The 20,382-nt window shown below is 38.3% G+C and overlaps 3 protein-coding genes and 1 long non-coding RNA gene across 8 annotated transcripts; 1 reads left to right on the plus strand and 3 right to left on the minus strand.

Moving 5' to 3' along the window:
- Window positions 1–2,572: 2,572 nt before the first annotated feature.
- On the plus strand, window positions 2,573–4,632 carry LOC126370591 (uncharacterized). 2 transcript variants are annotated; one of them, XM_050015543.1, is made up of 4 exons: window positions 2,573–3,268; window positions 3,350–3,551; window positions 3,824–4,402; window positions 4,507–4,632. In XM_050015543.1, exons 1-4 carry the CDS (start codon window positions 3,086–3,088, stop codon window positions 4,524–4,526), a joined length of 984 nt encoding a protein of 327 aa, XP_049871500.1. In that variant the 5' UTR covers window positions 2,573–3,085; the 3' UTR covers window positions 4,527–4,632. The 2 variants fall into 2 exon arrangements, with proteins under 2 accessions (XP_049871500.1, XP_049871499.1); XM_050015542.1 differs by having other exon boundaries at window positions 3,824–4,533.
- A 1,753-nt stretch (window positions 4,633–6,385) lies between these two features.
- Window positions 6,386–12,025, minus strand: LOC126370627 (uncharacterized). Of its 3 annotated transcripts, none has more exons than XM_050015593.1 (5): window positions 11,881–12,025; window positions 9,336–9,460; window positions 7,905–7,992; window positions 7,099–7,313; window positions 6,386–6,548 (listed from the first exon to the last, which is right to left on the minus strand). In XM_050015593.1, the coding sequence occupies exons 2-5, from the start codon at window positions 9,415–9,417 to the stop codon at window positions 6,454–6,456; spliced, it is 480 nt and encodes a 159-aa protein (XP_049871550.1). In that variant the 5' UTR covers window positions 9,418–9,460; window positions 11,881–12,025; the 3' UTR covers window positions 6,386–6,453. The 3 variants fall into 3 exon arrangements, with proteins under 3 accessions (XP_049871550.1, XP_049871549.1, XP_049871552.1); XM_050015592.1 differs by having other exon boundaries at window positions 6,388–6,548; window positions 9,336–9,463; XM_050015595.1 differs by having other exon boundaries at window positions 6,389–6,548; window positions 7,099–7,268; window positions 9,336–9,463.
- A 1,045-nt stretch (window positions 12,026–13,070) lies between these two features.
- Window positions 13,071–15,324, minus strand: LOC126370590 (uncharacterized). 2 transcript variants are annotated; one of them, XM_050015541.1, is made up of 4 exons: window positions 14,722–15,323; window positions 14,439–14,640; window positions 13,588–14,166; window positions 13,071–13,483 (listed from the first exon to the last, which is right to left on the minus strand). In XM_050015541.1, the coding sequence occupies exons 1-4, from the start codon at window positions 14,902–14,904 to the stop codon at window positions 13,464–13,466; spliced, it is 984 nt and encodes a 327-aa protein (XP_049871498.1). In that variant the 5' UTR covers window positions 14,905–15,323; the 3' UTR covers window positions 13,071–13,463. The 2 variants fall into 2 exon arrangements, with proteins under 2 accessions (XP_049871498.1, XP_049871497.1); XM_050015540.1 differs by having other exon boundaries at window positions 13,071–14,166; window positions 14,722–15,324.
- An 859-nt stretch (window positions 15,325–16,183) lies between these two features.
- On the minus strand, window positions 16,184–19,849 carry LOC126370639 (uncharacterized). The gene is made up of 3 exons (XR_007566901.1): window positions 19,641–19,849; window positions 16,871–17,020; window positions 16,184–16,295 (listed from the first exon to the last, which is right to left on the minus strand). It is a non-coding gene; the product is annotated as an uncharacterized LOC126370639 (long non-coding RNA).
- Between the last annotated feature and the right edge of the window lie 533 nt (window positions 19,850–20,382).

The raw sequence follows: 20,382 nt of genomic DNA on the forward strand, positions 1-20,382 counted from the left end.
GAGACTCTGTCTCTGATAGGTAAGTATCTAACCATTTTTGGATTATATTGTCTGGTTTATATTAGTTTGGAGCTGCAGCTCACATTCAGGAAGGAAAGAAAATAGCCAACTGTTATCGTTTCATCGGTAAGTATTTTGTAATATTCGAATTTATTTATGATGTCATCCGCCGTGCACTGGTGTCGATCGACGTGCCGTGCAAATTGGAACCGCCGCCGCCGGGTCTAAGCCGCACAGACGGTAAGAGGCCCGATGGGGTCACGCCATAGACATAGAAAAGAGTATGGACTGGAAAAATACCTACAGAAAAAACGTGCCACTCTGTAAACATAAAATGGCGGTCTTTACTAGGGCTACAAGCTGTTTCAATACTAGGATTACCATACTCGTACCTACTAGATATAGCATTATACTTAAAAAAATACGGCATACAAGTATTCATAAGAGAACAGAAAGGGAAAGTAAAAGGTAGGTAGGTGGTGTACTGTATCTTTCGTGTAAAACTTGTAAGTATTGTATGTTGTGTGCAATAAAGTATATTTGTATTTGTAAAGGAAGGTTTAGTCAAGATTTATCTAAGTCGCTTACACAAATCTATAACATTCATTACATTCTTTATTGGGCGCAGTTCGTATCAACCTGGAATGTTGGAGTAGGAGTAAATAAGAACACGAGGTAAAATGAAATATAAATTAGATCGTAAATCTGTTCATTAGCAAGTATTTATTATACACGTTATTAATTATGTACATTATATTTACAATAAATACAAATTTATTAATTTCTAAACAGCTTAGAAATTAGAAACTGTCTTTGTGACACCCTGTCACAATGTTTTTTTTTTTTCATTAAGTCGTTTGATCTTGAGGCGGGACTTGTTCAGCTTTTCTTTTAAATTTTTCATCTCGTCTTCTTGAACTGACTGAAATAAAGTTTAATAATAATGTTAAAATAGTATATGTACAAAATAATCTATAAAAATAAAAGTAAAATATATCTGATTTAAGTGCATTGTGCAGCTGGTTGAATTATACACTCTATATATGTATATCATGTTAAAAATATAAAAAAAGATAATTATTTGATATACCTTTTCATGTAAATCCAGTCGACACTTTTGGATTTAATATCTGAAATCAAAGATAATAATAATTTACTTATATAAAACGTGTACAACTCATAATTGTTTAGACATAAAACAACTACAGACTTAGTATATACTAAGTTTATTAAGTACATAATAATATGTAGTTGAATGATATATAGTATAAACGTGTTGTGATAACATGATACAAATATCTTATCTATCTATCCAGCAGTGAGATGATGCAGGCTAGGCTGAAATTTAAATTTAAACACCATTTCATCTGTCTGATCTATAATGTTCAATGTAGGAATAGCATCGTCTCGAAGACGCCTCCACTTTGAATTAGGAACACACATAAATGAATCCGCAGTAAAATGTTTCGAGCAAATACGGCTGTACTTATTTGGAATCCAATTTCGTCTATTAATGCGAATTATCCATTCTTTCTCTTTGTTATCGTCTACAGGAAATCTAAAAATTAAAAGTATCGATAATTTTAGTACATCACTATGGACAATCAACATAACCTCAAATCAATTCCGTATTCATCGATGAAACGTATAATATAATGGATATCTCAAATATTTTATGCTACAAATCTATTCAGCAAAACATATTACTTTCCTAAAATTGTTCAGCAGTTCACATTTCACTAGAAAATTACAAAAAACTTACCGATGAAACGACAGAAGTTGTTGGCTATTTTCTTTTCTTCCTGAATGTGAGCTGCAGCCCCATACCACACAAGACATAATGTCACACAGTCGAGACACTCAATTATTTGATATAAATAAAAGTTTCTTTCCATTTATTTGGAAAAATATTGTTAAATTATCACTTAAAACAATCTGAACACAAGACACTCGTAAACACAGTTGACGCGACCGTGTCAAATAGTTCGGTAAATATAAGTAAAATCTTCTTATGTATGTTACTATGTATTTGGCCGAGTTAAAATGAGTCCAATAGGTCCAAATGACATTTCATGTTGTGACAACCTCGGAAAAAATGAAGCAAAGAGCGAATCATTTGTCCTTTTCTCACTCATAGGCCCGTATTTATAAACCGCTCTTATCTCTGAGATCTATCTTGAGTGAGCTCTTAAGATGACGTCCTTATTAATAAACGGAACTTAAGTGCGCGTTTAGGGTTACGATATCAACTGAGTGACGCCGTATTAATAAACGAAACTCGGCTCTCAAGAGTGCTCTCAAGACGTGTTTGCTGAGTGCCGTCAAACCGTGACTTGAGTGCGGGTTTTGTGATCTCGCGATAATGGAATTAGAAAATATTTTACAAGAAATCAATTATTACGACGATTTAGATCATTACGACGATTTGTTATGGCAAGATGCGTATCGTTTGCCAAAAGTTTATATCAGGGACGCCGAAAATCGCTTTGAAATGCGAGCGGATCGGTTCCAGAAAAGATACAGATTCTGCCAAGAATCTGTATTGTTTATAACATCGTTACTGAGAAGTGACTTAGGCCCGTATTTATAAACCGATCTCAATACCGCTCTCAAGAGCGATATCAACTGAGTCACTCTCAAGATGTAAACAGCGTCTTAAGTGCGACGTTAATTAATAGACGAATATTGAGCGCGTATCACATGATATCGATCTCAAGTTCAGGATCTCAAGTAAACGTCCTAATTGAGTGAACTATAGACCGAACGAATCAACGTTTCGTTCCTGCTTTAAAAAAATATTTCGGTTTAGGGCTTCAAACATATTAAAAATTGTTCAATTCTTTACTAAAATGTTAAAATTATTATAATTCAAACGTAGGTTATTTAAATTTATTATAAAAACGGTCATTTAACGTTTTAAAAATAATTTGTTATGATTTCAAAACGCAATGTGTAGTGAAAACAAAACGCAACAAACATCATTCTCAAAAAAAAAGACGCGTCCTTCGCAACCACTTGTTTTGTTTTTGTATAGTTTAGACTTTAGTTATCAATAATAAACGTAAAGTAATTACTGTCCATAACGATGTCAACAATTAAGAAGCATATTTTTACTCCCCTCGAGAAGAAAACTTTTTTGGATATATTGAAAAGATACTCCTCGGTGATAGAGAATAAGGATACCGATGGCGCTTCATTACGCGCAAAAAATGAAGCTTGGGATATTGTAACCAGAGAATACAACGCAAGCCCTCATGCTACCAATCAGGTAAACAAAGTTATTTAACCTTTGGTGCGCGATTTCCTCTCGCTTTTTGCTAGTTTTTTATAATTGCATCCTTGATTTTAGGTTACAAATAAACAACTTAGGAGATTGTGGATGAACCTCAAGCAGCGGCAAAGGGAAGCACTGACAAAAGAACGTCAACATCGGCTAGCTACTGGAGGAGGGCCTGCAACCAGTGATGCAGTTGTAGACCCAGATGTGTCTGAGGTAGCCCCTGCTCTAATAGTTGGTATCGATGATGCTGTTGACTCTGATACAATTCCAGGTAAGTAATTTTCTTCTAATATAGCATCACGCCTATATCGCCGAAGGGGTAGGCAGAAGTATATAGTAAATACAAAATCACTACTTGCCAGCTATGTTTAAGTCTGAGGGGTGAGCCTATGGCCAATGGTCTAGAGCCAGAGCTGGGATTCAAACCTGGCAGTATGTTGTAAGCCACACATTCTCCAAAAACAGCTATCATCAATTCTATCATTTTTAAATATGTAAATTAGATCTTTTTTATATTTCTCTGTTTAAATTACTTTGTTCCAGTAACCGCTGACCTTGCCGTCCAAGAAGTAAATATGGACTTGCAGCCCGTCTCTTGTCTTCCCCCAACTTCTTCCCAAATACCATCCACCAGTGCATTTTCTTCATCACCATTCCCATGCGCTGTTATTACACAAGCACCACTTGCCCTTGCCCCAACCCGGACAACATTGACACCACCTCCACCTGGAGTAGGTCCACTACTGTCTCTCACTACAACCACTCCACCACCAGCTCTCCCTACAACCACTCCACCACCACCTCTCCCTACATCCACTCCACCACCACCACCTCTTACTGCTTCCACTCCACCACCACCTCTTCCTACATCCACTCCACCACCACGTCTTCCTACCCCACCTCCACGTTTTCCTACTCCACCTCTTATTAACCCATCAAATACAGCTACCCAAACTTTTCAAAGGCATAAAAGTTCTATTCTGGATAAGGAATATAAAGACAGACAGAGACGGGCTAATGAGATTCATGAGTTGGAGGTTTTATTGTTAAGAGAAAGAATAAGAGAAGCAAAGGCGAGAGCAGACCTCGCAGAACTTCAACTGCAGCAGCAGTGTTCGTCAGGTACATCAGTATTATCTACTTGCTCATCATACTATTTTAAAAACTAGTATAGCTTTGTTAAGTCCTGGGATAATTAATAACACTTTTCATCTAATTTGTTTCAGATACTGCAACTGATGCCTGAAGAGGGGATGTGGCATAATATAATAAATGGAATATTGTTAATTTATTAAATAAAAGCATATAAGTCAATATATAAAATATGTTTTATTAAATAATTTCAAATACTATTCAATCACAAAGCACTGCTCATAAAGATTATTGGTAATAATTTTCAACAATTGAATTTCTAATTAAAAATCCAGTGCTAGTGCTTGGTATTAAACTATCTGTTTCTTCTTGTTCATCATTCTGATTCTCATCAAAAACCATGACATCATTTAAAATTAATGACAAGTTGTGTAATACCGCACATGATACAATTATATGAGAAACAGTTGACAGTTTGTTACCTAGGCCTCTAGATAAACAGGGAAACCTCCGCTTCCAAATGCCGAATGTTCTTTCCACAACATTTCTGGTTTTTATTTGAGCTCTATTGTACCGTACTGAGGGAGCATCTTCGGGGGCAGGTCTTATAGGTGTGAGAACAAAAGGTAGTGTAGGATACCCATTGTCTCCGACAAGTCTTCCATTTAAAATACCCTGCGTGTATTTTATGTAAACTGATGACATTTGAAATATCCTAGAATCGTGCATGCTGCCTGCCCATCTGGCTACTATGTCTAATATTTCCCTGCGGGGCCCTGCAACAACCTGGACATTAATAGAAAAATCTGATTTCCTATTTCTAAAGACTTCATGGTGCTGGCACCCTGGTGTTGATACAATTTTAACATGGGTACAGTCAATAGCTCCATCGATCCCGGGAAGTCCAGGCCACTGTCCATGTCTACCCATCTCTTTAAACAATTCTCTGTTTCTGTTAGCCTCTGCTCCTCGGGGAAACTTTATGTAGTGTGTATGCAATTGAGCTAGCAACTTTGAAACCTTCGTAATAATATTTGAGGCGGTAGGCTGTGATATGTGCAGTAAGTCTCCACAGACTATCTGAAAAGGCAAGGTTTGTGTAAGTCATTTATGTAAAATTAAATTACTACCTATTACTAACTTATTCCTGTCCTGGACACAGGCTTTCTTTCATTTACTCGTTCAGAAGGATATGGTGCATTGCTCTACTGTATTCAGACCTCAAGATGTTCAGATACATAGTAATTTCGGTGTTCATTGTGCTGTCACTTACACTTTTTAAAGACAAAAGTAGAATAATTAGTATTGAATAAATTCTAGCTTACCTGAAATGACGCTGTAGCATAAAATCTCAGAGTTAATAAAACTGCTATTTCCGGAGCAATCGGTAGACCTCTGTTGTCCTGTTTTTCTAAGTCACTTCTCAGTAACGATGTTATAAACAATACAGATTCTTGGCAGAATCTGTATCTTTTCTGGAACCGATCCGCTCGCATTTCAAAGGGATTTTCGGCGTCCCTGATATAAACTTTTGGCAAACGATACGCATCTTGCCATAACAAATCGTCGTAATGATCTAAATCGTCGTAATAATTGATTTCTTGTAAAATATTTTCTAATTCCATTATCGCGAGATCACAAAACCCGCACTCAAGTCACGGTTTGACGGCACTCAGCAAACACGATCTTAAGTAACATCTTGAGAGCACTCTTGAGAGCCGAGTTTCGTTTATTAATACGGCGTCACTCAGTTGATATCGTAACCCTAAACGCGCACTTAAGTTCCGTTTATTAATAAGGACGTCATCTTAAGAGCTCACTCAAGATAGATCTCAGAGATAAGAGCGGTTTATAAATACGGGCCTTAGAAAAACAGGACAACAGAGGTCTACCGATTGCTCCGGAAATAGCAGTTTTATTAACTCTGAGATTTTATGCTACAGCGTCATTTCAGGTAAGCTAGAATTTATTCAATACTAATTATTCTACTTTCACTTCACTTTTTAAAGTTTATGGCTGCATCGTTTAGAAACGATGATTCTGCCAACGTCAAGGTACCGAAGAAAAAAAATAAAAAAAAATTAAAAAACAATTAAAAAAAAATAGTCGGTAGGTACATTTAAATTATATTGAAGACTGTTCGGTGGGAAGTCCAATGATGTAGTCCAGAAGTTCCCTAAAAATAAAGACAACACGATTGTTAATTAACTTCACAGACATATAGGTTAGAAACACACGTAGTATAGGCCCGCCACCATTTTTCGTTCGCAAGTTTTTTTTTTTTTTTTTTTTAGTTTTGGACCAATTATATATACATACTTATACTTATATTACACATGGACTAGCACATACATTAGCATACAATATTTACAATTTAAGATTATTCCGTTTAATAAACGTACAAAGGACATTAATGAAGGGGGTAGAAACTAAAGTTAAGAGAAAGTTGACATTTACAGGTCGGGGAATACAAGGTGGGAGAACATCATACATAGGGACAACTAAATTAGGGCAGGAGAAAAATAGATGATTAACAGTGCCATCCTCATCACCACATTCGCAAACGGAGTGATCTCGGATCCGTAGCTTAGCCAGAAAAACAGGGGAGCACACGTGACCCAGACGGAGACGGATAATCACAGAGGTAACCCACTTATCAAAGTTTCTAAATTTAAAAAACCAAGGTCTAATAGGTATAGAAGGCTGGATAAGTCCGTAAAGTTTACCTTTTGCTTGCTTAGATGTTTGCCAAAGCTCATCCCAAGATTTGAATAGATGTGATTTAGCGAGAGCCCGGATATCTCTGGAGAAAGTCTTGTTGTAGATCTCAGTACCCAAGCGGGCAGCTTCTTTAGCACATAGGTCGGCGTTCTCGTTGCCACGAATACCGCTGTGACTGGGAATCCAAGCCAGGACAATTTCTAGACCACTCTTTTGGCATCTATAAAGAACTTCCTTAGTTTTAAGGGTGAGATAAAAATTTTCTCTAGAGTGAAAAGGCAATTTTACAAGGTCTTGCAAACAGCTAAGGGAATCCGAGAAAATGATTGATCTATTCAATTTGTGAGATTCTACATAGGAGACAGCTTCTAGAAGGGCAATGGACTCACCTGTGAAAATGGAGCAGCTAGCCGGGCATTTATAATTTAGGATGATATTAAATTTAGGGATCCAAACAGCAGCTCCTACGTGACTTGTATCAGATAATTTAGAGGCATCGGTATAGAGTTGAAGCCAATCCTTCCAGTTTTTTTCCACTAAGCTATTAAGCTCCTTATCAGCACCCTGCGAGTTCTTGACTATCCCTAGATTAAGTATTACCTTAGGACAAAAGATTAAACTTTCATAAGGAAATTCAAAAATAGTGGCCTTAGGGGTCTGATGTATTGTAGAAGGGTTGATTTTATTAAAAGACTTGACGAGAGGCGGCAAGTCTTTATGTCTCCAATAATTAGAACTAGCTACCAAACAAAGAGAATTTAGTTTCTTATGAAGGGGATGAGATGATGTTTGTAAGGTGTTGAAATAATACCTATCCGAGAGATACTGTCTACGTAATTGGAGTGGAGGTTCCACACATTCCACTTGGAGCGCATTTGTAGGGGACGACTTCATCGCACCTGCAATAATACGTAAACATTTAGCCTGAATCCTGTCAAGTTTATAAAGAGCAGTTTTGTTGCAGGGCTCGAGGATGAAACTGGCGTAATCAAAATGACTGCGTATAATGGCGTTGTACAAAAGCTTTTGGCTATACGGATGGGAGCCCCAACGGACCCCTGATAAAGACCTAAGCACGTTGATATTTTTTTCGCACTTATTAGCTATGTGTTCAAGATGAGGTAATCCACACATTTTGCTGTCAAGGATTACTCCTAAAAATTTCACTTTATTATAGACGGACACTGGCTGTTCATCAATAACTAGCTCTATAGCTGGGATCACACGCTTGCGGGAGAATACCACAGCGCTGCACTTAGGGACAGAGAGTGAGAGGCCGTGATCGCTTAGCCAGGTGCTTAAATAGTACAGTGCCGAATTAAGGCGAGAACATGCATCCGCAAACGAGGAGGAGCGGGCGTAAAGGGCAATGTCATCTGCGTATTGCAGGATACTACTAAAGCATAGGACAGTTCTATCAAGGTCATAGGTGTAAACATTGAACAGTAGCGGACTAAGAACGGAACCCTGAGGGAGACCTTTCCACAAGGTTCTGAGAGGAGAAAGAGAGCCTTGCACTCTCACCGTGATACTACGAGCCATGTAAAGGTTGCATATGATGTGTACCATCCTCTCCGGGATATTCAGCTGTTGCATTTTTTGCCTGAGTATTGGGAGGAGGACATTGTCATAAGCAGAGGAGATGTCAAGAAAGACACCAATGACATGTTCGTCACAGCTGAAAGCGCTCCTAATGTCAGTAGTCAAGATGCTAAGACTATCCAAAGTGCCCATACCTCTACGAAACCCAAACTGAAACTTAGATAATAATCCCTTGTTCTCCAAAAACCACTCCAAGCGGTTCTTTAAGAGATGCTCCAGAATCTTAGCCAGAGCGGATGAGAGGGCAATAGGTCTGTACGAAGAAGACTTACTAGGATCTTTGCCAGGTTTTAAAATTGGGACAATGATTTGAGTCTTCCAGGAGTCGGGAACAGTCCCTGTTATAAAAACTTCATTAATAATACAAAGAAAGTACATTTTCGCCGACATTGGAGATTTAGAAATAAGAGAATAAGGGATCCCATCCATGCCAGGAGATGTATCTCTAAGGTTATCTAGGGCACAGGAAAGTTCAGGATATGAGAAAGGCTCGTTAAAACTATTATAAGAAGACAAGGAGGAGGAAGAGGAAGGGAAGCAATCCTGGAAAGGAACAGATGGGGGAGCTAGCTTGTCAAAGAAGTCCGGCAGCCAAGTGGACGTGTCATTGGTTGTAGAGTTACTGTCGTCTAACAGATACCTTCTGAATGATTTAATACGTTTCCACACCAAAGAAGCAGGAGACCGGGGAGCAAGAGACTCGCAAAAGTCACGCCATCCATTAACCTTTTTCTTGGAGAGGAATCTCTTGGAGCGAGCAGACGCCTTCTGGAAAGACAGATATTTTTGCATGGAAGATAGATCACCAGCAAAGCTATTCTCAGCCTCATCCCGTTGACGCACGCTTTCCGTACATTCCGCGTCCCACCAAGGAGGCGATGATATTTTGCCTCGTGCTGAGTTTTTCAAAGGGATAGAGCTATCGGCGGATGAAGTGATACACGACGTAAATTCCTCGTAGCAAGTAAGATAGTTAGATGAAGAGATCGGGGAAAGAAACGGGATCTTACCATTAACCAGCTCCGCATACTTTTGCCAATCGGCCCTGTTCAGACGGTATTTCAAGAGAGGAGGAGGGTTCTTAGCCGGAGGGCAAGGGGTAAGAAAGGAAATAATAATCGGGAAATGATCGCTACCGTAGCAATTAGGTAACACCTTCCAGGAAAGGGACAGAACCATGCTAGGCGATACCAAAGACAAATCCACCACGCTAGAGCCACCTAGAGGTGAAACCCTACGCGTCGGGGAGCCATCATTCAGCACGCACAGGTTGATATTGTCCAGGAGATCAAATAAATGAGGAGCCAGGGAGTCACACTTATAAGAGCCCCAAAAAGTGTGGTGGACATTGAAATCGCCAAGAATTATAAATGGTCCAGGGAGAGAAAAGAGGATATTATTCAGTTCCGAAATAAGAGAGGAGTTGGGGTGTGGGAAGTAAACTGAAACAATAGTACAGTTTAAAGCCTTAATTGCTACTACCTGTAGGTCACGATCATGCGGTGGGATGGGGATTTGAGAGAAGGTAATATTTTTATTAACAAGAAGGGCCGAACCAGCATAACCATCATCTCTGTCATCCCGGATACAGGAGTAGCCAGGCATCCTAAAAATGGAGCCCGGCCTCAACCATGTCTCAGAGATGGCACAGACAACCGGCTTGAATTTGTTAATTAATAATATTAATTCAGGTTTTTTGGATCGAATACTTTTACAATTCCATTGAAGGAGACAGTGACCCGCCATTTTTATTTATTAACATTGACATGAATTGCTTCAATAGAGATACGACATTGTTCGGTAAAGAGTCCGAGAACTTAGAAATAATATTAATTAAGGAACAAACCAACAGCTCTATGAGGTTGTCATTGGGAGTAAGGAGAGGAGTAGACTCGGGAGGAGGAGGGAAGGCACAACCATTAGGTTGTGAGGATATGGGAGAACGGGTTATGTCAGAGTGAGCCTGAACATCATAAGACCTACCTAATTCTGGTGGAGGTCGGCGTTCCCGGTATACGGTTTTACGATACGAGGTGGTGGGATTTTGACTCGAGGACGGAGAAGACGGAGAGGGAGGGAAGAAAGCTGGTTGTGAAAGTTTAGGAGGTTGCTGAGAGGCAACTTCGGCAAATGGTCTCCTCACAGTGGAAAACCGGGCGGAGGCTTCTAAGTATGAAATGTTTTCCTCAGACATGACCATCTTGATCGCCTTTTGCCTGGAGTGTTCAGGGCACCTTGGGTCTGTGGCTTTGTGATTACCAGAGCAGAGTAAACAGGTCACATGTTCATCTGGGATATTACAGCTCTCACCAAGATGGGGCTGTGAGCATTTGAAGCAGCGGGCTTTTGATCGGCATTGAGCTTTGATATGGCCAAATCGGCAGCAACCTCTGCATTGGATTGTGGGCAGATGGTAAACATCAACGGGAAGGGAAGTATGGTAGCAATAAACTTTTTGGGGCAATGACTGTCCTAAAAACGTCAGGACGACCGTGTTAGAAGGAATCCACGTAGCGGATCCATCAATAATTTTCTTGGAGTTTAGACGCCTAGCTTTAATAACTTGGCCACAATTGGAGGGGTACTGAAGACCTGAAACAAGCTCCTCCAGAGTCCAGTCTATTGGTATGTTCCTGACAACTCCCATTCTGGAAACTTGGAATTGTGGGATGGTGGCACATAACTTGTTCTCAGCAAGCAAAGGGTTGGTTACAAAGTTGTTGGCAGCTGAGGAAGAAGCAAATTCAACTGAGACGCGGTTGCGTCCCACAGAGTTTACTCCTCCATTGACTATACCTGGTATGTTATTTCTATGTATAAGTTGGGCAAATTTAAGAACCCTAATAGTAAGTCCCGCTGAAGGATCACTTTCCATCCTGGTGACATGCACAGAGAAGGGCCCCTGGTCAGCATCAGTGTATTTAAGTTTCTCGCCAGCAAATTCCGGAACAGTATAAACGTCCTGAACAGAGGCAGACGGAGATATATTTTTCTTGGGCGTAGGATTACCGATTTCCGATTCCGCATGGCGTTTCATGGATCTCTGAGAACCAGAAAGCTCCCCTTGACTTTGTAAAAAAGTCTGAGGAGTCATCTCTAAGTCAGGTGGAATACCACCTCCTCCCGGAGGAGGATCGTCCCCCATTTTAAGGACAAATACGAAATTACATACACACAACACTTACCACGTAAACACAAATATATACCACCACCTATATAAATACTATAACTGAATAATTTTGTAACAATCAGAGGAATAAACCAAAGATTCAAAACAACTCGGCTGCAACGTGATTTCTAGAGCACGATGACAAGCAGAATCCTATTCTACTTTTGTCTTTAAAAAGTGTAAGTGACAGCACAATGAACACCGAAATTACTATGTATCTGAACATCTTGAGGTCTGAATACAGTAGAGCAATGCACCATATCCTTCTGAACGAGTAAATGAAAGAAAGCCTGTGTCCAGGACAGGAATAAGTTAGTAATAGGTAGTAATTTAATTTTACATAAATGACTTACACAAACCTTGCCTTTTCAGATAGTCTGTGGAGACTACTGCACATATCACAGCCTACCGCCTCAAATATTATTACGAAGGTTTCAAAGTTGCTAGCTCAATTGCATACACACTACATAAAGTTTCCCCGAGGAGCAGAGGCTAACAGAAACAGAGAATTGTTTAAAGAGATGGGTAGACATGGACAGTGGCCTGGACTTCCCGGGATCGATGGAGCTATTGACTGTACCCATGTTAAAATTGTATCAACACCAGGGTGCCAGCACCATGAAGTCTTTAGAAATAGGAAATCAGATTTTTCTATTAATGTCCAGGTTGTTGCAGGGCCCCGCAGGGAAATATTAGACATAGTAGCCAGATGGGCAGGCAGCATGCACGATTCTAGGATATTTCAAATGTCATCAGTTTACATAAAATACACGCAGGGTATTTTAAATGGAAGACTTGTCGGAGACAATGGGTATCCTACACTACCTTTTGTTCTCACACCTATAAGACCTGCCCCCGAAGATGCTCCCTCAGTACGGTACAATAGAGCTCAAATAAAAACCAGAAATGTTGTGGAAAGAACATTCGGCATTTGGAAGCGGAGATTTCCCTGTTTATCTAGAGGCCTAGGTAACAAACTGTCAACTGTTTCTCATATAATTGTATCATGTGCGGTATTACACAACTTGTCATTAATTTTAAATGATGTCATGGTTTTTGATGAGAATCAGAATGATGAACAAGAAGAAACAGATAGTTTAATACCAAGCACTAGCACTGGATTTTTAAAATTAGAAAATGGCCCCGATTCCTGCAGACATCTCTTAATTTTACTTTAAGTTACACCTGTCATTTTCTTATCCGCCGAAAAGGAAAGGGACGGATGATTGACAGCTCTTAATTTTAGGAAGAATGAGTAAATAAATGAATAACCCGGGCGAATTTTTAGACGGTTGTTTTAGATTTGTGCTTAAAATTGACGTGTGTTCCATAAATTTTATGCTTGTCGATTACCCGTCCCTTTCCTTTTCGGCGGATAAGAAAATGACAGATATAACCTAAAATAAAATTAGATGGTATTTACAGGAATTAGCACCATTCAATTGTTGAAAATTATTACCAATAATCTTTATGAGCAGTGCTTTGTGATTGAATAGTATTTGAAATTATTTAATAAAACATATTTTATATATTGACTTATATGCTTTTATTTAATAAATTAACAATATTCCATTTATTATATTATGCCACATCCCCTCTTCAGGCATCAGTTGCAGTATCTGAAACAAATTAGATGAAAAGTGTTATTAATTATCCCAGGACTTAACAAAGCTATACTAGTTTTTAAAATAGTATGATGAGCAAGTAGATAATACTGATGTACCTGACGAACACTGCTGCTGCAGTTGAAGTTCTGCGAGGTCTGCTCTCGCCTTTGCTTCTCTTATTCTTTCTCTTAACAATAAAACCTCCAACTCATGAATCTCATTAGCCCGTCTCTGTCTGTCTTTATATTCCTTATCCAGAATAGAACTTTTATGCCTTTGAAAAGTTTGGGTAGCTGTATTTGATGGGTTAATAAGAGGTGGAGTAGGAAAACGTGGAGGTGGGGTAGGAAGACGTGGTGGTGGAGTGGATGTAGGAAGAGGTGGTGGTGGAGTGGAAGCAGTAAGAGGTGGTGGTGGTGGAGTGGATGTAGGGAGAGGTGGTGGTGGAGTGGTTGTAGGGAGAGCTGGTGGTGGAGTGGTTGTAGTGAGAGACAGTAGTGGACCTACTCCAGGTGGAGGTGGTGTCAATGTTGTCCGGGTTGGGGCAAGGGCAAGTGGTGCTTGTGTAACAACAGCGCATGGGAATGGTGATGAAGAAAATGCACTGGTGGATGGTATTTGGGAAGAAGTTGGGGGAAGACAAGAGACGGGCTGCAAGTCCATATTTACTTCTTGGACGGCAAGGTCAGCGGTTACTGGAACAAAGTAATTTAAACAGAGAAATATAAAAAAGATCTAATTTACATATTTAAAAATGATAGAATTGATGATAGCTGTTTTTGGAGAATGTGTGGCTTACAACATACTGCCAGGTTTGAATCCCAGCTCTGGCTCTAGACCATTGGCCATAGGCTCACCCCTCAGACTTAAACATAGCTGGCAAGTAGTGATTTTGTATTTACTATATACTTCTGCCTACCCCTTCGGCGATATAGGCGTGATGCTATATTAGAAGAAAATTACTTACCTGGAATTGTATCAGAGTCAACAGCATCATCGATACCAACTATTAGAGCAGGGGCCACCTCAGACACATCTGGGTCTACAACTGCATCACTGGTTGCAGGCCCTCCTCCAGTAGCTAGCCGATGTTGACGTTCTTTTGTCAGTGCTTCCCTTTGCCGCTGCTTGAGGTTCATCCACAATCTCCTAAGTTGTTTATTTGTAACCTAAAATCAAGGATGCAATTATAAAAAACTAGCAAAAAGCGAGAGGAAATCGCGCACCAAAGGTTAAATAACTTTGTTTACCTGATTGGTAGCATGAGGGCTTGCGTTGTATTCTCTGGTTACAATATCCCAAGCTTCATTTTTTGCGCGTAATGAAGCGCCATCGGTATCCTTATTCTCTATCACCGAGGAGTATCTTTTCAATATATCCAAAAAAGTTTTCTTCTCGAGGGGAGTAAAAATATGCTTCTTAATTGTTGACATCGTTATGGACAGTAATTACTTTACGTTTATTATTGATAACTAAAGTCTAAACTATACAAAAACAAAACAAGTGGTTGCGAAGGACGCGTCTTTTTTTTTTGAGAATGATGTTTGTTGCGTTTTGTTTTCACTACACATTGCGTTTTGAAATCATAACAAATTATTTTTAAAACGTTAAATGACCGTTTTTATAATAAATTTAAATAACCTACGTTTGAATTATAATAATTTTAACATTTTAGTAAAGAATTGAACAATTTTTAATATGTTTGAAGCCCTAAACCGAAATATTTTTTTAAAGCAGGAACGAAACGTTGATTCGTTCGGTCTATAGTTCACTCAATTAGGACGTTTACTTGAGATCCTGAACTTGAGATCGATATCATGTGATACGCGCTCAATATTCGTCTATTAATTAACGTCGCACTTAAGACGCTGTTTACATCTTGAGAGTGACTCAGTTGATATCGCTCTTGAGAGCGGTATTGAGATCGGTTTATAAATACGGGCCATAGTTTGTGTCGTAAGCTAGAAGAGAGCCGGTTTATAGTTTCTGAATTCTTATTTTAGCCTTCCTTCTATGCTTTAGTTATTGTTCTGAGGTACTCGCGTAGCCGGTTTGTTATAGTACCTATATTTATTGTATAATATATATTTTTGCAAGACCACTAGAGGCGTTCCATGTCTTTATCGACATTAATATCGGCTAAATATTTCATGTTAGTCCAAGATCAAAAAATTTATACTTTACAAATGAAGTGATTAAATACAGAAATAACGCCCTAGTATCCATATCTGGGTGGATAGAACCACAAGCAAAATTAGTTTCATTTCCAGATAGAAAGATACCTATGAAGAACCGTACGGTGCGGTGACAGATTCAGAACGTAATTATCATGGACAAACTTGTTGAAGGTCAATTTAACATTTCTGAATCTACGTCATTTCGGTAAGGTGTTATGGCCGAGGAAGTCAGGACGGTCCATCTAGTCCAAATATACTATAGTATCATTTTAATACGACATTGCGGCCACCCTTTGGTTGCTATAAATCACATACCTACCCCGGGAAGAACGCTTTTTGTTTTCGCTCTAAATCTTGCTTGATTCAAAAATATTTTATAACAAATAAATACACGTTTTCTATGTTTTTCACTGATTTCTCGATACAAGAAGCAGACGACCTTCTAGTATATTTCGGGAATTATCTCAATGAAATTAAAGAATAAAAGCAGATACTTTTTTTATAAGATTTTTATTCAATAGAATGAGAATACTATGACCATGAACCATGAATTAACAATTCCGAATTTTGGTGATAAAAAAATATATTTCCTCTTGTTCACTTTGTTTAGAAGTGTATAGTGTGAGCTCTGGTTTCCTTAGCTTTACCTGCAAGAATGGCACATATTAACTTGGAGCACACAAATACACACACATTGCACATAGAAGGAAGAATAAATCACAGGTAGGTACTTACAAAAATAGTTATTCATGCTAATTATTTTATGCAATAAAGAATATTTGTATTGTATAGAATTATTTTTTCCATTAGCTTGGATTTTTCCATTAGCATGGAAGAGTAAGTAAATAGTAGATACAAAAACGAAATTCATCTATAAACTTATAACTAAACTTTGTAACGGGACGTAAAAATAATAATAACAGAACCTATAGAACGGCTCGGTTTGGCCGCGCAATCGTTCCCCCCGCTCGTTTACTATCGCTCACTCGCACTCACTCAGTCAGTCAGTTTGCCGCCGAGCTTCACACGCGATAGAACGTTTTCCGCGTCGCCCGAGCGAACCAACCGCGTACGCGCTGCGCCCCGTAGTTTTTAAGTTATAGTACTCTATTCTATTGCAAAAACCGTTGCAGTTTTCACAAAATAAAATAAAACTAGTGTGGCGAACTAAACCCGATTTTTAATTACATCTGTGCTACCCCACGCTAGAACTTAATCTCACCTTAAAGTCGTAAGACCGAATGTCCTTTTAAAATCCAAACCTCATTGTTTAACTATTGTGTCTGGAAATCTCGGCCTTACGAGGTTGTGTGAGGTATGTGAGTGAATATTGTTGGTACTGCATCACTAAGTAATAATTTTGTTTGGCATTCTGCAAGCAAGATACATCGAAATGTAATGAGCACAGGTGAAAATAAGGAGAAGGCGTCCTTCAAAAGAGAGAATCATCTCAGTTTCATGGTCTGAATCCAATTGTTTCTTAATTTCTGGTTTCGTACATTAGGATATTTAGGAAATCTGGAAAATACAATATCTTTATGTAATCTTCAACCAAATCGGAAACAGGTTGAAAAATAAATTAAACGTGAATAGAATAACACAACATGTAGAATATGTAGATGTTACATTAAAACATAATATTATGTTATCGACATCAAAGGACAACTCTACTTATAATAATTTTAGTACATGATCTGGTGTGCGTTACCCCAACAAGAAAGTATCTCCTAGAGTTATATGAGTAGAACGTATAGTTGGTGCCTTATCTGCTGTAAATGTGCCCCCACATAAAAAATGTGTGCCCCCTATCGTTTCGAAAAAAAATCGAAAAAACGATTCTTGCTGGGGTAACGTTTTTCTAGCAGGAAAATTCTAAACGAATGATCGGAGAGAGAAAAACTGTGCATGGCCAGATAGCTTATATGTGTGCCAAAATGTGCCCCCAAAAATAAAATCTGTGCCCCTTCAGATTTTCGAGATATTGCATTTCCTGCTGGAGTAACGTTTTGATGAATAGTATATCTCTAAAACCATTGCATGTGCCCCTGTAGAATAAACATACGCGAGTAGCTCTTAATGTGTGCCCCTTTGTGCCCCAATTAGATTTTAGAAAATATTTATAGTTTTCAAGTTATCGCGGTTTTATGAAAACCCGAAAAAACATCGCAGCGCCTAAATGAGACAAGGCATAACTTCGCTGAAAACTGTATTCGGTCTTTCTTGACGCTAATAATAACCATACAAAGTTTCAAAAATGTTCATGCATGCGTTTTTGAATAATCTTGCTAAAAGTAAAAACGATGGTGTCATAACTTTGACGGCAAAATACAAGGAACTGGCACAACGCCCAGATGTGTAGGTGTAAACCAAAATCTTGTGCCTTTAGTCAAAAATATATGGTGAAAATATTGAGCTTCAAATGTTACGCATTAAGTAAATATAAACAAAAAACCAAAATATGTAAACAACGGCTGGTTATCCGACCAAATCTGAATGACTACTAAAAAGCGACGGATTCATACTTAACGAGGACCTTCTTTATTGGACGTATTATACCTAAGCTGTTGTCCTTACAGTCGCGTTCAAAAGTTTTGAGGGCTAATTAAAAAATATATTAAATGCACCTTGTGACTATATAAATGAAACAGCTTGTTGATGTGGAAATTATTATTTTTATTCCCTTAATTTTAATTCTTAAAGTAATTATTGCATCAAATCACAGATCAAATTTCCTACCTATAAATATTATAAATTATTTGCACGTTGTGTAGTCATTATTATTTAAATCATCAACCTGCATTTTAGCTCCCTGCCGGACCCTGCTCAATTTGAGCAGTAGGACATAGTTTTAACTCTGCTTTACAATAAATGTGACTTACATTAGTATAAAAATACAGGTATGTCACAAAACAGTTTGGTCACGATTTTGAGCATGTTAGTCACATGTACATTTTATTTGAAAATGGCTCTTATAAATGTACTTAATCATGTGTAAGGTCATAGAAACAGCTATTAAAATATAATCCAATAACAACTTTATTTTATTAGTTATTACTTTTCTACTTCAGTGTTTATATTTACTTAATGCGTAACATTTGAAGCTCAATATTTTTACCATATATTTTTGACTAAAGGCACAAGATTTTGGTTTACACCTACACATCTGGGATTGTGCCAGTTCCTTGTATTTTGCCGTCAAAGTTATGACACCATCGTTTTTACTTTTAGCAAGATTATTCAAAAACGCATGCATGAACATTTTTGAAACTTTGTATGGTTATTATTAGCGTCAAGAAAGACCGAATACAGTTTTCAGCGAAGTTATGCCTTGTCTCATTTAGGCGCTGCGATGTTTTTTCGGGTTTTCATAAAACCGCGATAACTTGAAAACTATAAATATTTTCTAAAATCTAATTGGGGCACAAAGGGGCACACATTAAGAGCTACTCGCGTATGTTTATTCTACAGGGGCACATGCAATGGTTTTAGAGATATACTATTCATCAAAACGTTACTCCAGCAGGAAATGCAATATCTCGAAAATCTGAAGGGGCACAGATTTTATTTTTGGGGGCACATTTTGGCACACATATAAGCTATCTGGCCATGCACAGTTTTTCTCTCTCCGATCATTCGTTTAGAATTTTCCTGCTAGAAAAACGTTACCCCAGCAAGAATCGTTTTTTCGATTTTTTTTCGAAACGACAGGGGGCACACATTTTTTATGTGGGGGCACATTTACAGCAGATAAGGCACCAACTATACGTTCTACTCATATAACTCTAGGAGATACTTTCTTGTTGGGGTAACGCACACCATGATCTGTCAAAGCTGATTAACGTAATGTGTGAAATCAATTATTTGTACAAATATGACGGCTTTGCTGAAAATATTCGTCTGCATCGTATTTAGGGCTCAATAAACTTTACAAAAAACAGACCATGCAAAATATTTCTTGCACACAAATATGAATTATGTGGTCGTTAACTTACCCACGGTGAGACATTATTTGATCGCTCTCCATTATAACACCCATTCTACTCTCACAAACAATGGCTACGCAAGCCATGGTTCATAATGAATAACTATTTCCCAGATTTCTTTTTATAAAAAGTTAAAATAACGTCGCAAAACATAAAAAAACTAACACCAGCTTTGGTATCCAGCTGGCTACCACCACGTCTCAAAACGGGAAACTACGTTCTAGGCAGTGCTGTTTGTTTCTTTTTTTCACAGACAATGGTGCTAATTCCTGTAAATACCATCTAATTTTATTTTAAGTTATATCTGTCATTTTCTTATCCGCCGAAAAGGAAAGGGACGGGTAATCGACAAGCATAAAATTTATGGAACACACGTCAATTTTAAGCACAAATCTAAACCAACCGTCTAAAAATTTTACGTCAGTCAATAACCCGACACATTAATTTACTCATTCTTCCTAAAATTAAGAGCTGTGAATCATCCGTCCCTTTCCTTTTCGACGGATATGAAAATGACGGATATAACTTAAAATAAAATTAGGCGGTGTCTGCAGGAATCGGGGCCAATGTTGCCATAGGGAAGAAAGAGAGCTGTGATAGTTCAAAATAATACTTGCTTGGCCAAAACCTAGTTGACATGTTGGCGGGAAAATAAATTTAAAAAATGGCTTGTAAGCCCCACAAGGACCAAGCACGGTCTCCTCTTCCCGGTAGATCCATATTCCAACCATCATTTATTAAAAGTAATAAA

This window comes from Pectinophora gossypiella, chromosome 11 (genome assembly GCF_024362695.1).
Source record: "Pectinophora gossypiella chromosome 11, ilPecGoss1.1, whole genome shotgun sequence".
In the NCBI taxonomy this organism is placed as follows: domain Eukaryota; kingdom Metazoa; phylum Arthropoda; class Insecta; order Lepidoptera; family Gelechiidae; genus Pectinophora; species Pectinophora gossypiella.